The sequence below is a fragment of the Parasteatoda tepidariorum genome, chromosome 3 (genome assembly GCF_982258835.1).
Source record: "Parasteatoda tepidariorum strain Cologne lab strain chromosome 3, Ptep-v5.0, whole genome shotgun sequence".
NCBI lineage: Eukaryota > Metazoa > Arthropoda > Arachnida > Araneae > Theridiidae > Parasteatoda > Parasteatoda tepidariorum.
In genome coordinates, this window is record NC_141757.1 from 60,304,818 (window position 1) to 60,321,651 (window position 16,834).

General features: G+C 30.1%; 1 protein-coding gene across 1 annotated transcript; it reads left to right on the forward strand.

Annotated features, from left to right (window-relative positions):
• Positions 1 to 1,671: 1,671 nt before the first annotated feature.
• On the forward strand, positions 1,672 to 14,505 carry LOC107439735 (iripin-8). The gene is made up of 4 exons (XM_087159411.1): positions 1,672 to 1,824; positions 6,406 to 6,658; positions 10,789 to 11,234; positions 13,818 to 14,505. The coding sequence occupies exons 2-4, from the start codon at positions 6,419 to 6,421 to the stop codon at positions 14,365 to 14,367; spliced, it is 1,236 nt and encodes a 411-aa protein (XP_087015537.1). The 5' UTR covers positions 1,672 to 1,824; positions 6,406 to 6,418; the 3' UTR covers positions 14,368 to 14,505.
• Positions 14,506 to 16,834: the final 2,329 nt, after the last annotated feature.

Sequence of the window (16,834 nt, forward strand, 5' to 3'; positions counted from 1 at the left end):
TTTCATTACAATCTTATTTATGGTTATTTGACTGTTTTACTTAAATTTGGCAAAATTACAATTAAATAGATTGTTATTTAGCCATTTTTTCCGAGAAATTTCTAACAGTGTACAGGGTTTCATGCCCCAGCGTTGGCACCACAATATTTCACCCATCCTCTCAAAACATGAGAAGTTTCCAGTGTCCCGCACTCCCCGATTTGTAACCATGGTCTATTAGAATACAATACTTTCATTCACGCTTAGATAGCAGCACCATAAGGTTGCTAAACTATCACCAATGCCTTGTTACATTTTTTCCTTATGGTTTTGAAACCATGTTAGTTGTAAATGGTAAAAAAATCGTACAGTTTTCTATTCATGTTTTTTTAAAAATACTAGTTGTGGATGGTTTCAGAACCACAAATGTTAAAAATGCTCTTTACCGTAAAGATTGTTGACGGTTATTTTACCATAATTTTAGAAGGAAAATTCTAACAGGGTGGGACTCCATAAAAATAAATGTCAGAAAAAAAAAAGTTTTGGGTAATTGAGAAAATTAAAGGTAGCGAAAGCTCTTTGAAAAAACAAGACTTTAAATGACATTGCCGGGTTGCAAAATTTGTTACTTCTTTAAAAAACAAAAATCAGAAATTTGGCCATTTTTTAAAAAATAATTCTATACATGTTAATTTATCATTTATGTTAATGTAAAACCAGTTATTCGTATGCTAATGTGAAACCAGTATCATTTTGAAATCGTGATCATAAATACGCATAATTTTTAAAATGATGAAAAATATATATCCTACTGAAAAAAAACTTTGGAAAATACAGATGTTCTTGTATATGGGTTTTGGGACAAAAACAGAGGTTCAAAAGTATATTTTATTTAATTTGCGTTTGTGTCTGTCTCTGAGAGATCCATTCTAGATAGAGCTCTGTGGCTTAATTAAAATTCAATTAATTCAAGAGGATCAATTAGGATTAATTCAAGTTCTAATCAGTTTTTGGTCATTACAAGAAGTCTTGTTCACTATAATTATTATTAAATAAATTTTCCAGTTTTCATTTCACTTAAAAAACTCGTTATTTTAAATTCTATACATGTATATCCATAAAAAAGCAAGGTTAATTTTCATATATTTATCAAATAATAATAATGTAAGAAGTACAAAAACATCTTTTGTTTACATTCGCTGATAAATGATTCTTGTTAAAAATCGTAAATTACTTGTACAGAGAATTTGTAATCTCAGACTACAAATTCTCTGTACAAACAATTAATATAAAAATAATTTTTAGTTTCGTATTGTTTTGCTTTAAAGATTTATATATAAATTAATTTCAGTGTTAAATTTATTTAAATCTGTTAAATTTTATTTTGTAGCTTTTACGGGAATTGTGAAATAAAAGACAATAAAACTGAATTGGCTTCAAAACTAATAAAATTGTTATTTATTGTTAAACATTCTTTTAAAATATGAGCATTTTTAAATGAAATACAAATGACCAACAAAATCTACTATACAATAAAAAAGAATTGGGACATAAATCATATGTGTTTATTATCACACTTTGATCGTAATGGTTTTTCCGTGTGATGTAGAAAAAAAGAAAGTTAACTAGTTAATAAATATGACATTGTATAAAATATACAATGTGACATTTAAAGAGAGAATGGAAAAAGATTTCTTGGTCAAAACATATTTATTTTTCATTTCTAGTTATTAAAATCTGAATATTTTGTTTGCAAAGCTGCAGCGCAATTAGGCAAAAAGATGGTTGGAAAAATCTGTTCTTCACAATTGACTACAATTGCACAAAGACGACATAATTGGAAAGGTAAGAAATAATGGATTTGTCTGATAGATTTGAAGTGTAATATTTTGTACTGCATTTAAAAGTTTTGTTACATTTTTGCTAAAAAGAAATGCTTAATTTATTTTACTGTCAGTTGTTTTGTTTATTGTTTTTCAAACAAATTTTTTGTTGCATTTTTAAAAGTACTTGATTTTACTTAATTTGAGTATGCGGATTTCAAATCTAAACTTAGTTTTTTCGGAAAGCTGCATATTTTCAGAAAACTATTTTTAGTTTTGTTCATTTTTGTCTGAATGTACCTTTTATAAGGAGCGGATTGATTTAAAAACATGCATATACCCTTGCCTGCTGCTTTAGAAATAGCACTGATGATATCGTGATGATATGATCCTGACGTATCATATCATAAACTGGTCATATGGCCATTTTCACATCACTCCTTGCGTAGCAGAGAAGGGGGTGAGATACTAAGTATTCACTGGAATGAATTTTAAAAAGCCCTGGTTAGGTATAAAATTGTGTAAAAACTGCAGCTTGTAGAGAGAAACTGATTGCAGATTGGAAATCAGTGACTCAAAAATATTTAATAATAATTCAAAAATATCCCGAAACAGAAAATAAAAATATTGCTCCCAAGTGTTACTTTTTGTTTACAGTAATTATTTTTTCTTAATTAGAAGCATTGTTAATGCGACCTAAATCAGGAGATTTATATTAAATGCTTACAATCATTTACTCTATTTAACTTTCTGAGGAATTCCTTTTTTTATGAAAGATGTTGTACATCGCCTACTATACCCTAGACATAACGTAATATTTAAAAATAAAAATTATATTTAAACTAAAATGGATTACCATGTTTTATATAATTATTTATTTGCATACGTGACTTTTAAAAATCATTTTAATTTCTTCATTTAGTAAATCAGGCAATAGAAAGTTATAAAATCATTAAACATTTTCACAATTCCATTAACAACTAATTTAAAATACATAAAATCAATTTTTCTTACTATTTCCTCCTTTAAAACATTGACAATTGAAGATATCATCTAAATCCAGGTATTTATGTCTATCGACAACAAACTTCAACTTTATGAATTTTTTTTAATTTAAATCTAAACAAATTTCTTTTTAGGGGGATATATTTTTGCATGCCTATACATATTACCACAGACTGAAAATGCAAATGAAAGCTAATGTTGATTGCCATAATTTACGCTTTGTAAACTTGATTTTTTAAAATCGTTTTATTTGCACAAGTCAGTAAATCAAGAAATTGGAGGTTATGAAAATTTATACTATTACCTCCATAGCTGAATTGAATTATAAAAAATAATCTAAATATCAGTCCTTCTTTTAATACTTTCTTTTTAACAATATTGATAATTGATAAAGTCACCTAAATCAGGAGATTACTATTTAATATTCACAACCTTGGACTTGTTTAAAATTTTTAATTTAAATTCAAACGAATTACCTTTTTTCTGAGGCATATTTTTACATTGCCGACATTATAGAAGATTGAACATAATGTAAAAGAGTGAAAGGGAAAATCTATAACAGAATATTGTGCACAAACTAAATTAAATCATCGTTATTTTTGCTTTTCTCTATCAGGAATCATTTCAATTGTTCGTCTTAGAAGTCAAAGCAATATGAACTTACGAATATATTAATATTTCTACTAATACTAAATCATATTTTAAAAATAATAACTAAAATTTTTTCACTTACTATTAAACTAAATTAACTTAGTATTTTTTTCAATATTTTAGTATTTATTTAAAATAATTTTTAACTGTATTCTTTTTCAAAAATTGTCCAATACAACTTGGTAGGAACTACTTACTCTTTAGTTTAAAGATAGACTGATAGGCTGATAACATTTTGCTTAGATTATGGATATAGAGATTTATAAAATAAATTCTAAGTTAACGATCACATTTCAAAAATTAATCGTACTAGTAGTTTTCTGCAGAGCGCAAAAAACTGACCAAACTGGATAACTTTTGATCTAATGGTCGGATCTCTACGTGCTAGGTTGATCTCAAATATGCTAGTTAATTAGTACAGACGATATTTTAAGTTAAGAAATCAGACTCAAAATAGACACGCGTATTTTTTTCTGAATAAACATACCTTTTTCTCCTATGGGTTTGGAGTTCCGACTTTCAAAATATACGGTCTAACCACAATCAGGGAAATATGGTTTCCATAATTTAGCCAGGATGGCAATCCAAAGTTTGAATGAATATAAATATGCGACTTTTTAAAATTCGAATTGAAACTATTCAACCGATTTCGTTCAAATTTCGTATTTTTCATTGTAAAATTAAATTCTTTAAAATTATGTGTACCGTTACCCTTCAAACTTTGGCAAGGCTGTGATCTTTTAATTGAATTTTGGTAACGGTTACCCAGGTTCAAAAATAGACAAATAACTAATGAATTACATGAAACATTTAACAATAAAAATTAAATTTTATTATAACTATAAATTTTCAACAAACACAACCTCAATCAACTCCAGATGCCTTCATGTGCACTAAAATTTCCAATTTACACACTTTTAAACTTTCAAATGGTTATACTCAAGATAAAACTTTTCGATAAAAAGCACTCTTAAATTTCATATGCATAACATTCAATTAATTCACACTAAAAGAGACATTTACGAAATAAAAATACTAGCTCATTCTAAATTTACAAAAACATTTAAACTTTAGGTCATTATATTCCTACAACAGATAATTAAAATTAAATATCCAAGGCTCATCTTAAAATAGGTATCTTAACACCTGATAGAAATAATTTAAAATACGGAATAAAATGCTATTCTAAAAAGTTATTACAAAGGTAAGAAATTAGAGTTTATAAATACACAAGGAACTTGCAGATTACCTCCTGGAACGCCCACCGGGCCTGCAGCTAGACTTGTGGACTAGGAGAACTTCGACTTTCTAACCGCCATTCAGTTCTTTAGAAATATTCGATTTTCTGCCGAGGAACGCTCAATTCTTGCCAACCGTCCTGAACTTAGCGACATTCAGTCTATCACTTCCCGTCAACTATTCTGAGGCTTCAGATCAACTTTCTTCCAGACAACAGCTCATCCGACCAATGTTGCGTACTTAGTCGCGGCATCCAGAGACCCTTTCCAAACACCAACCTTTCAGCATTTCAGCCTAGATCAACTCACTCCGAGACTCCAGCTATATCTAAACTCATTCTCGATGATACCGGCTCAGAACACACTTCTAGCAGCCATGATTGATCCTGTCAGCGGTGATGTTTCAACCCAACATTCCATCGGGCACGATCCGCACTCCCGTCGTACTGCCTTTTCAGCCACTCTTCACGCCTCTTATACTTTTTTCATCAAGGCGAAATAATCCATACTGACCTGTTTACTCGCTCAAAAGTCATCCCGCATCCAGTGGACGTCAGAACAAAAAAAAGATCCATAAGAAAAACCAGCTACAAACCTACTAATACGCCATAAAAGTGATAATCCAATCCTCCTTAAATGCTAATACAATTTATATCCACAATCTACCCCAAAAATCCCATTTTAAAAGGATAAATAAAAATTTCTCATGAAATATCATAATTTTAATTGCATTTAAATTTTATCATAGTGGTGCCATCTATTGAAAAATAACCCTTCTTTGAAAAGTATTGATACAAAAAAAAACTCCAATAAATTCCTATTTATTACATATGGAAGAAGTTGTAAAACTTACAGTTCAAATTTTTTCGACTATTACAAGATAAAATAATGAAACATAATAAATATTTACTGAAAGTTTCTTTTTGCATGGAATCTTCTTTGGACAAAAAGTAAATAAAAAAATAAAAAGCAATAAGGGATCTAAACTTTAGATCGTTCTCCTGACCGAACTATGGGGGCCATATATTTAACAGATTTCGATATTTTGGTGGTTAGAAATTCAAATCTGTCAAAAAACAATATGTTTATTCAGAGGAAGTACGTTTCTGAGTCTGTTTGAAGAACTTGAGAAATATCGTCTGCACTAATTAATTAACACATTTGAGTCACCTTCTTGGACCATGAAGATAGAGTCCTAAAACGTCCCAGTGTGGCCCATTTTTTCGTTTTGCGTAATGTACATATTTTTCACTTTCAATAAATCTTTGAAAAATTAAAAATTGGAAAAACATGCCAGTTTTGAGTTGCATTAAAAATTAATTGTTCTTTATTGTCAAACTTGTTGTTTTTCAAATACTCAAAAGTAAATTAAGTCAAATATAAATATACTGAAATAAAAAGCTGAAAGCGGCAGAAACAAGTACAGATTGGCAAGCAATTTTAGTTATAAGTTGTTCATCATTGTTAATGCTTAATTCTATAATTTGGTGATATTTAGTTGTAATATTAATAACCAGAGCTTCATGAAATAAAAACTCGTTCAAGTAAAAAAATTACCAAAATAGAAATAAAAGAATAAATAAATACATAAATAGTACAATCAATTCTGTATTAATGTAGTGCAATTCAAAGCATCATAACACGTAAATTCATCTTGTCGTAAAGCAACATATCTAGGCTTCTAAAGCATTTCATTATTTTATTTTCAGAGTGAATTCAAAAATGGCGCGCAAGGCTTGGAAATTATTTTCACTTATCATCGCATTCAGCATAATTATCGACTCTTCAAGTGGATCTCGTAGGAAAAACTTAAAAAGATTAGCAACAGCTAATAATGATCTAGGACTCAAACTTTACCAAATACTTGTGACGGGAAACTCTGAGAACATTTTTTTCTCTCCTTTCAGCATATCTAACGCATTTGGAGTGCTATTTGCTGGAGCCAAAAAAAACACAAAAAAGGTAATCTATGATAATTTTTGGTTGTTTCAATAAAATATTGCCTATGCACAATTAAAGATACAGAAATGGATGATTTGATCTATTTCTGTACCTTTATTTGTACTTTATTTACGTTATCTTTTTTTGGTTGGAGGTAATTTATTTATGTTGCACTAGAGGTACACAATGGGCTATTGGAGACGGTCTGGGAAACAACTCAATGGAGGATCCGAAGACATGCCATCGCAATTTTGATCCTCTGCAGAGGGGATGACTCCCCTGATTTGGTAGCCGGACGACCTCCTCGTGAAGTCGAGCACTTTACGGTAGAACAGTTTAACGAGGGTCGATACCTACGCAGGCTGATCAAAGCAGTCACCCACCCGCTTACTTGCAGTAGACAGTGATGTTTAACCCATTCATTCTCGCTTCCGTGAAAATGACGGGTTGAGTTTTCGCTCGCTATTTCTCGCTCCCGTGATATTGACGGGCTGGATTGTTCAGTAGTAATGCGCCAATAAGAATAAAACTAATTTACTTCTTTTACCCGTAAAATTTTTTTTCTTCTCATTTTAAACACCATATAGCAGTACCAGGATATTTTTAAGGTAATTGTAAATAGTTAGTTTATTTTAAACTAGATACTAGCCCTAATCAAATACGTGTATTTGGCAAAATAGACACCCTTATAACCGTTTTCTTGAAAATTAGCCGTTCGTTAAGGGGTTAAATTCGGTGTTCTACTGGAAACCGTGTCTTTACGATCATTCCACCGCAAAACCGTTGTCTTGTGTTATTCATACATAGCCACGAGGTATACCCTGTCCTCATTTGGATACGTTTTTATCGGGGGGGGGGGGTGGCAAATGCATATTTTGCGTGTGTGAGTCGAAGATAAGAACTACTTGAATTTGAAATGCTTGGAAATGAATAATTACCAATAAGTACTCAATTTAGAAAATTATTTAAATAAAAAATATTTTTGATGTATAAGAAAGATAAATAAACACATTTATTCATTTAAAGTATTTAGAAATTTAAGTTTAAACACCCTCTTTTCCTCTGTTGTTGTTGTTGACGCATGCCTGTTTAGGCAGAGGTGGTGCGATTGTTCTTGTTTTCCAGTGGCGCCATCAATGGCCAAGAAATCGATTTCTGCCACACCATACGTCGCACCTGTTTATAGGGCGGACCCATTCATGCATCCATTCATTCATCCACAGATCGTAATTTTGACCTGAATCAGAGAACGATCGATCTCCAATCCAGTACCCCCAGAGGTTTTGATTTGTTATGGGAACATGGTGGACTTTTGCGACTCGACAGATTTAACGTGCATTAGCCACTTTACTACACGGGGAGTCTTCGGCCGGTGGAGTTCGAACCCACGAACTCTCGGACATGAGCCCAGCGCCCTACTGACCAGGCTATCCCGACCCTCCTCTTTTCTTCTCATCGCAAACAATAAGTTTTCGACATGAGTAATGGGTTGTTATTCATTTTCTATAAGTTCGTATGCATACGGAAAGTTCCTCATCGTTTCAACGGCTTCGGAACCTTCCGCAAACGTTAGCTTTCGTTGTGGGTCCGTCTTTGCCGTCTGATTTTGCACTTCTTCAGCTGCTGCAATCATTTCTTAAGTTTGAACACTTTCAACGTCCTCAACTCATATTCATAAACAATTTTTGAGACGTTTTTCCCAAAACTGTATTTAATCCTCATTTTCTTTCAAGTCATTAACATTTGGCTGTTTTTTCTTCTCAAAATAAAATTTAAAAAAAAACTTTATTTTTAATTGAATATCTGTGAAATTTTTGAGCCTTAGACGTAGAAATCTGCTAGTTTCAATAAACATTCTAAATGGATATCATCAACATTTTAAGAATAGCATTTGAGAAGGTACCGTTAAACAAGACAATATAAACAAAAAAAGACAAAATAAAGAAGCGAAAATGTTGGATCTAGATTCAACTGTAATCTGAAATTAAGAATTATGGCCAACTTTCAGCATTTAGAATTGTGTGCACCGTGATGGCTCAGGGGATAGAGCGTTCGCCTTCCAATGAAATGAACCGGGGTCGAATCCCAGAGATGGCTGGTCGATACAAATTCTGCAGCCATCTCGCTCCTACGTAAAATATCCTCAGTGGTAGACAGATTATGGATTAGAGTCCCCTAGCGGTCAGGCTGACCGAGGGAGGTTCTCTTTAATTTCTTATCTGTGTAACGTAAATGCGAGTAAATTCCATAAAGTAAAGTTCTCCATAAAGGGTTGAACATTATTAGTCGTAAACCTGAAATTGGGTCTGCTATTCAAGGACTGTTATAAAATAAAAATAAAATCAGAGTTGTGTAACATGCTATCCAGTCGTCCGGAAAATTCAATCGAATTTCTGGGGAAGCCAAGTGTTTCATCGTCACCCTAATGTTGCAACCCAATCCATTATTTTGATTCCTAATTTATTGCTTCAAATACACTTACGCTACATTGCAGAGAAATAAAAAGTTAAAAAAATCAAGAAAAATAAAAGAAATTTAACGTACGCGCCGTTTACATGCGAATCTTTTTCCGGAACTTATATTTTCAGAGAATCATAAATTACGCTCATTGAAAACTAGAAACTACAAATAAAGTACATAAATTTGCAGTGCAATTCTAAACAAAACATTGTAACAAAAATAAATATAATTTTTGTTACAAGTCTTATACAGTAAAATATTGATATTTTGCCTTTCTCTTATTAAGTCCTTATTTTCTTATTTTTTTAACATATTTTTGCCATCTTTCCAGTCGTTTATTTGAAATTTCCAGCTGTACTCATTTTTCTTATTTTCCTTTCATATTCGAATTCCCAATGTTATTTTATCAGTTATGAGATAAAAACATGGTCCAAAGTAGCCATAATAAACCTTTCCCCTTTTTCACGTCTTTCCTTCCCCCCCCCCCTCCTTAACCTATTAAAATTCTTGCCCTGATAATAATATTTACATTGAGTTTGGTGCAAACTAATTGCAACCGACTGTGCCATTTCATTCACCAATTTATTCAAAGAGTTTTTATCACAAACACGCAGTCTTTCTTTTGATATTATTCAACAGTTTGCAGCAATTTATTGAGAAGTTTAATGGAACTCAATTTTAATTTTTTCGACGACACTGAGAAAAAAATATTGTTAAAAAATAAGAAAACATTTTGACATTTACCGTGTTTCTGGTGCTATGAAAACGCCAAAAGGCTAGAAAATTTTTTACCAAACCGCATTGGTTAATCATTTTTGTAAAATTAACAATAAATTATGGTTTTTCAATATGCAATAAAACTCGATAAATGTAGTAACATTATCATGATATCTTAACATGGTATAAAAACCATTTTTATTGGTTATATTTAATTATCAGTTTTATAGTTTTTATAAAAGGTGTGGGAATAAGATCTATAATTTTGGGAACCAGAATTTCGGTAAACCGTTCCCATGTGATAGGAAACTGTTACCATATAAATATTCTAAATACCATTTATTGTTGTTTTACTGCCATTTATCAAAAATATCTTTAATGTAGAGTAATGTAATTTTATCCCAATCTTTTCTCTCCGTGTAATAGCTGTAATAGTACCTTTCCTTTCTTCTACATTCTTTTTTCGTTACTCTTAATCCAAAAATTTCTTGTCCTGACAGAATAGTTGCAACCGACTCTGTCATTTTATTCACCAATTTTCCAAACATTTTTTTACATTGATAGGAGCAAACAGCAAACATGCTTACAACGAAACAAACACAGTCTTTGTTTTGATATTAACCAACAGTTAAAAGCATTCTGTTGTAAAACAAGAAATATAATAAAACTCAATTTTAATTTTTTCGACCATAATTGATCAAATGGCTTTTTGAATGACAAAAAATGAACATTGCTCAAATTTTCCAAAATATTAAAGATCAATTAAATAAATCCACAGAAAAACAAAATCCTTTTTTTTCTTGTTTATTATTTTATAAAAACTAATTCACATAAGCTATACAACAATTTGTGTTAAACATTTTTAAATAGAACCACTTCAATAATGTTAATCGCATTCAATTTTAATGAATTATAATTGATTGAATTATTATAACCAATTTTTTTTTCATTGAACTGCAAAATTCATTTTTCAGCAACTCAGATCTGCTTTAGGATATGACTCAGCCAAATTGAACAGTAGCAAGGTTTCCACAGCCTTCGACCAATACCTTGAGATGGTTTTACCCCAAAACCAATCACCCAATCCTGAATACACCTTGAATCTTGCCAATGAATTACTGCTAGACGAAAACTTTATCGTCTATACCAGTTACAAAAATCAAGTACGAGATTTTTTCCACGCATATGTCGAAAATGTCGATTTTCTGGAAAATTCAGATCAAATTTTGGAAGAAGTTAATGATTGGGTAAATGAGGTGACTCGTGGAAAAATTAGCGAGCTCTTAAGTGATTTGAGTACAGAAACAAAACTTCTCATAATAAACGCTATTTATTTCAAAGGTACGTGGAAAACAGAGTTCGAAGCGAGGGATACATATTATGAGGACTTTTATAATTATGGATCAGATTCTGAAGTCAAGTAAGTTCAGTGTTTTCTTTTATATTCATTCAAAAGTTTAAATGTCGCATATTTATTAATCAGTCTTGTGCATTCTGTAAAATAAAAAACTTAGAACAGGGCAGGGTTCTAAAATTATGTTGCTCAATATGCTCGGGGCATGCAAAGGCATGTATTTTTCACTCTTACATGCCGGGTAGGGTATGTAATTATTCAAACCGTGATACCGTATCATACAGATTAAGTGCCTCTCAAATAATTAAAATCACCACAATACCGAATAAGTTTGAAGTTGAAGAAAAAAAGGGAAATTGATTATATCTGGTAATATCTAAACATTATTGAATTCAGTTACATAAATAAGAATATATTTAGAAAAGATATCTTATTCTTTTTTGCTTTCCTAGCCATTATTTTTGTTTTAAAAAAAAGACTTTACTCTAAAAGCGGCGTTTGAGAGAAGAAAGTTCCTAAAAACGTCTTAACATGTTGATATATTGAATACAAGTAGAATGTTTAAGAGTGTCTGCTTGCCGATAAACACTTAATATTCCTGAAAATACCTCATCTTCATTGATCTTAACACTCTGCATTTACTCCATCACAATTATTCGTGTTTAATACTTCCTCCTTAATAATAACTAGTACTTCTTAGTTAATAATACTTAAAATAATAGTTTTAATTTTGATTTGATATTCGGCAAATTAATAATAATTATACATCTATATTATTACTATGCAATCGAAAAAGATCTAGGGTATGTATTCAATAGACTAACATACCTGGAGATACGTGTCAGAATTTTTAGAGATCTTTTAAGATTTAGTACAGTTTAACTACGATCTGGATAAGGGATAACAAAATAGGGAGAAAACAAAAATAATTTAAGTTCTAACAAAAAAGTCAGTATACTTAGGTGTAAAAATAATATAATTACTTGATTTACTTGGTACTAAAAAGTCTTCAATGATTTGCTTTTTTAAATGATTAGGTAAAAACTGAATTTAAACATTTTCAGTTTTTTTTTCTTCAGGTCAGGGAGCACCAGTCCTAATTTCTTGGAAAACGTATACAAATTAAAAGAATTATAAAATAAGATTGCCTTCAGATTTAAATAAACTGTTAACTGTTTCTGGATCTCGGGCCAGAGGAAAACCTCCAACTAGATGGCTGGATGACACTACTAAAGATCTCAAAGTAATAAAGATAAACAACTGGAAAAAAGTCGCCATGGATGGGAGGCGTTGGAGGCTATGCGTGGTTGAGGCAGCCAAGGCCTGTAAGGGGCTGTCGTGCTGAAGAAGAAGAAGTTAACTAGTTCATTTTTTCTGACGATTTGGGCAAAGAAATTATATTGTGTTGTATAGTTCACAAAATAAAAACAAATTTAAGGATTGCATAGTCCCTTACTAAGATTAAATCTGCATGGTCTGAGTGTCTAACATAAATTACGTTAAAAAAAAAACTTTTTCGCTATTTTAAAGCACAAATTCAGACATAAAAAGCAATCTTTTCCTAAATAAACATATTTTTTTCAAGAATTTTTAGATTCTTGATCCTCTATATGCATTATGGTTGTAACCGAAATTTCGAATATGCTGCCATAGTAGTTAAACCCAAAGAACTGTCGAAAATGTGATCACCTTAATGTGGATTGTATATCCTGATGACTCTGAAACTATTTAAGTAAATAAGGAAATTTTTTCATGTATCGAAACTATTTGAACAAAAATAATTGTTTGTGATTATTTATTTTTATAAACAAAACCCAAGTGTAGTCTGCCTTAACTAATGAGAAAAAAGGTGTAAAATCTCAAAACTAGTTCAATTGTCTGATGAAACTAGTTGTTCACAATAACCACCCTTCAACACTTTTGTGTTTTTTATAACAATAAAACAGGTTTTGATGTACGTTTTGATTTTTTGAAACACGTTAAAAAATTAATTTAAACACAGTACTTACATTAACGGTCGCAAATTACATTTATATATATATATTTGAGAACACTAAAACACAAATAAATTATTATTAATTGGAAAGCAAGATTAAAAACATCAAAAATTGTTTGGTTGCGGAAATAAGTATCTAGTGGTACTTTTTTGCTTAATATATTTATTTTCGTTTCAATTTTTTTTGTGCTCCTCACTCTATTGTATTGATATATTTGGCTTTGGCTGTTACTGATACAAAAATAGAAAACAATCTTTTATGTGGATATAACAGCTAACGACGAGATTACATAGTTTCCATATTTTGCTTTCCCTCTTTTAATTTTTTTAAAATATTTCTAAAAACTTTTTATTTTTTAATAATTTTTCTTCTTGTTCAAAAAGACAATTTTCCCTTGTCTTTCTGTACTTTTAACTTATTTCAAAGGTACATATATATATATATATATATATATATATATATATATATATATATATATATATATATATCTTATGTTATATATATATATATATATATATATATATATATATATATATATATCTTATGTTATATATATATATATATATATATATATATATATATATATATATATATATATATATATATATATATATATATATATATATCTTATGTTATTGTCTTTCAATTCCAGGGAAGTTCCCCTTATGCATTTGACATCGGAATTTCCTTATGTTGCTTACGATGACTTACAGGTTTTGGAGTTACCATACAAAGGAGACAACATCAGCATGATCGTTCTTCTACCACAAGATAATGATGGCCTCACTGATCTTGAACACACTATTACCTCAAAAGAAATCCTTGCCATCCGAAACGAAATGTCTAAATCCAAGGTAAAAGTCACATTTCCGAAGTTCAAGGTAGAATACAAGCGAACAATGAATAAGGATTTCTCAGCACTGGGTGCAACGGACATGTTTAACCCTGATTTGGCAGATTTCACGGCCATAACACCAAATGATGGAATTTGTGTCAGTGATATAATACACAAAGCAGTTGTTGAAGTGAATGAAGAAGGAAGTGAAGCTGCTGCAGCCACGTCTATTGGAGTCAGAGCTACTGCTGCAATTAGTGATCCACAGCCTACACCACTATTCATTGCTGATCATCCATTTATGTTTGCTATTATGGATAATAGAAATAACATGATGTTATTTTTAGGTCGTGTCAATGAATTGTAAGACGTGTTTCTACGAAGAGAGTTCTCTAATTGTATTGTTAATTGATGAATTGATCAATCATTAATTGATTGTACAACAAGATATATTTGCGTTACTGTAAGTTTATTTTGTACATTAAAGTGATAGTAAATAATCGAACATTTATTTCATTTAAGTTCTATTTACTTTCTTTCAGGGACGAATAGTCTCAGTAAACAGACCTTTAAATATAGGGTGTTTCAAAATTATGGGACCTGCAAGAAGAAATGGACGCTAACAATCTGAGACTTAGTCCTGTACTTTCTCCTGGGCCCTTGTGGGAACGTTATTGGCGAGCGAGATACATTGTTGGAGACCTATAGACTCTTTCAAATTTGTAGCTCTTGTGTCCGTTTTTTGTGCTTTCTATGTATTGTTCTCAGCTACAAATTTGTCTTTCATTTCTGCCATTAGAAATGAAAAAAAAATTAAAAACTATACCTTGAAAATGCTTTTTGAAAAACTTACAATTTTAAATTTTGAAATTAAAATAGTAAGTTCAGTTGTAAGTTTAAGTTGTAATAGCAAGTTGTAAGTAGGAAATTGAAATTGTAAGGGAACGTTATTGGCGGGCGAGATACATTATTAGAGATCTATAGACTCTTTCTTTCTTTAGCTCTTGTGTCCGATTTTTGTTCTTTCTTTGTATTGTTCTCAGCTACACAAATTTGTCTTTCATTTCTGCCATTGGAAATTAAAAAAAAATTAAAAACTATACCTTGAAAAAGCTTTTAGAAAAACTAACAATTTTAAATTTTGAAATTAAAATAGTAAGTTCAATTGTAAGTTTAAGTTGCAATAGCAAGTTATAAGTAGGAAATTAAAATTGCAAGTTAGTGAGTAATTGTTAGTAAATTTGTAAAACTGTATGAATTAGTTAGCTCAATAGAACATGTTTCAATTGAATGAAATAGAACAGAATTTATTCTGTAATTAGTTACTTAAATAACGAAATTCAGAACAGAGATTTTTTTCGTAGGTTAACATGGAATAAATAAAATCGGTTTTCTGTCTGTAAGAGACTCTAAAGAGAGGCTATATTAATCCCACCAATTCAAGATTTTTGTCATATACTCTGGTCAAAGATGAATTTGATAAAAGGCACAACATTAAAAATTAAAGAAAATATAACAATTATTAAAAAACGAATAAAAAATGCGAATACAAAAATTCTTTTAAAAGTATTTATTTAACTGATTATTCAAATTAAATTTCCTTTACAATTCCAGATTAATTATTTTTTATCAGAAAATAAATATTTTGAATTTATTTAGACATAATTATTGTTTGTATTTTTAGACATTTTAAAAAATTTTGACATCTAATTAATTTAATTATTATAAGCTGTTATAAATCCCTTAATGTTTATGTCATAACTCTATTTATGTTAGTCATACCTTTCTATCATAGTTAGTCAACCAGTCACATTCAAGCAGTTTTACAATCATTAAAAATCGTAAGTAAAAAAATAAAATTTATAATTCAACTAAAAAATAATAAATTAAACAGATTGCAAACATTATAGGCTATCAATTATTGTCAACATGGGTGCGTTATTACGTTAAAAAATAGAAAAATATTTCTGCGAAAAATGGATGAAACTTCCAATATTTACACTACACATTAAAAACTAAATAGTTGTAAGCTTTAAAACAAATTAACTTTCTCGGATTTTCATTTCAATTTTCTTGGCAATTTTGATTACATAATAGCAATTTCTTTCGAGTGAAGTTGTGTTAAAATATTTTTGAAAATTAAGTTTGATTTAAAAACAGAAATTCTTTCAGGTTATTACCTTAAATTGGTTTGATTTTTAGTCCGGAGGTAGGGAGATTTTTTCCAAATTTTACCTACTATAAAGTATTGGTCATAATCCTGCTGTGCTTGTAATATGAATTCATAAAGTTTATGCTTATGAATACAAATAAACTCAATGAGAAATGATCAAAGTAACAAATGAATAATGAACAACAGAAACTCCCATAGCTCTTATTGACCTCACGCTAACCTTTTATGTTACCCATATTTATAATTAAAAATATTTTCCTTCTTTGGTTTCCTTCTTTCTTTTTTTCTCTCTTTCAATTTTTTAAAGTTATCAACAGATGGCTGGACAAATCATGAAGTTAAATAGCATCCATTCGAGCATGTTTAGATTTAAAACCCAGTTTCTGCTCTAGTTTGCCAAAAATAACACAAAAGTTAACATTCTTAAGAGTCTTATTTTATAAACCATCTCATGAAGGAAAGCAGATGTTCTATTAATAGAACAATATCTCAAATAAAACAGTAAAACAACATTGAATGATAAAGAAAATATCCTTTCTCTGAATATCATGTATTTAATCATTAACATAAAAAAACAATATTGAAAATCTTAACAGTCACTCTTTCTCAGAATTTCTGTTAGCTAGAATTTAATTACACACGATGTCGATAACAAAATTTC

Excerpts from the sequence above, each read along its gene's own strand:
- LOC107439735 (XM_087159411.1), top strand. The coding sequence starts at position 6,419 with ATGGCGCGCAAGGCTTGGAAATTATTTTCACTTATCATCGCATTCAGC. Across the intron at positions 6,659-10,788 it reads CCAAAAAAAACACAAAAAAG|CAACTCAGATCTGCTTTAGG; the intron begins GTAATCTATGAT and ends TTCATTTTTCAG. Across the intron at positions 11,235-13,817 it reads GGATCAGATTCTGAAGTCAA|GGAAGTTCCCCTTATGCATT; the intron begins GTAAGTTCAGTG and ends TTTCAATTCCAG.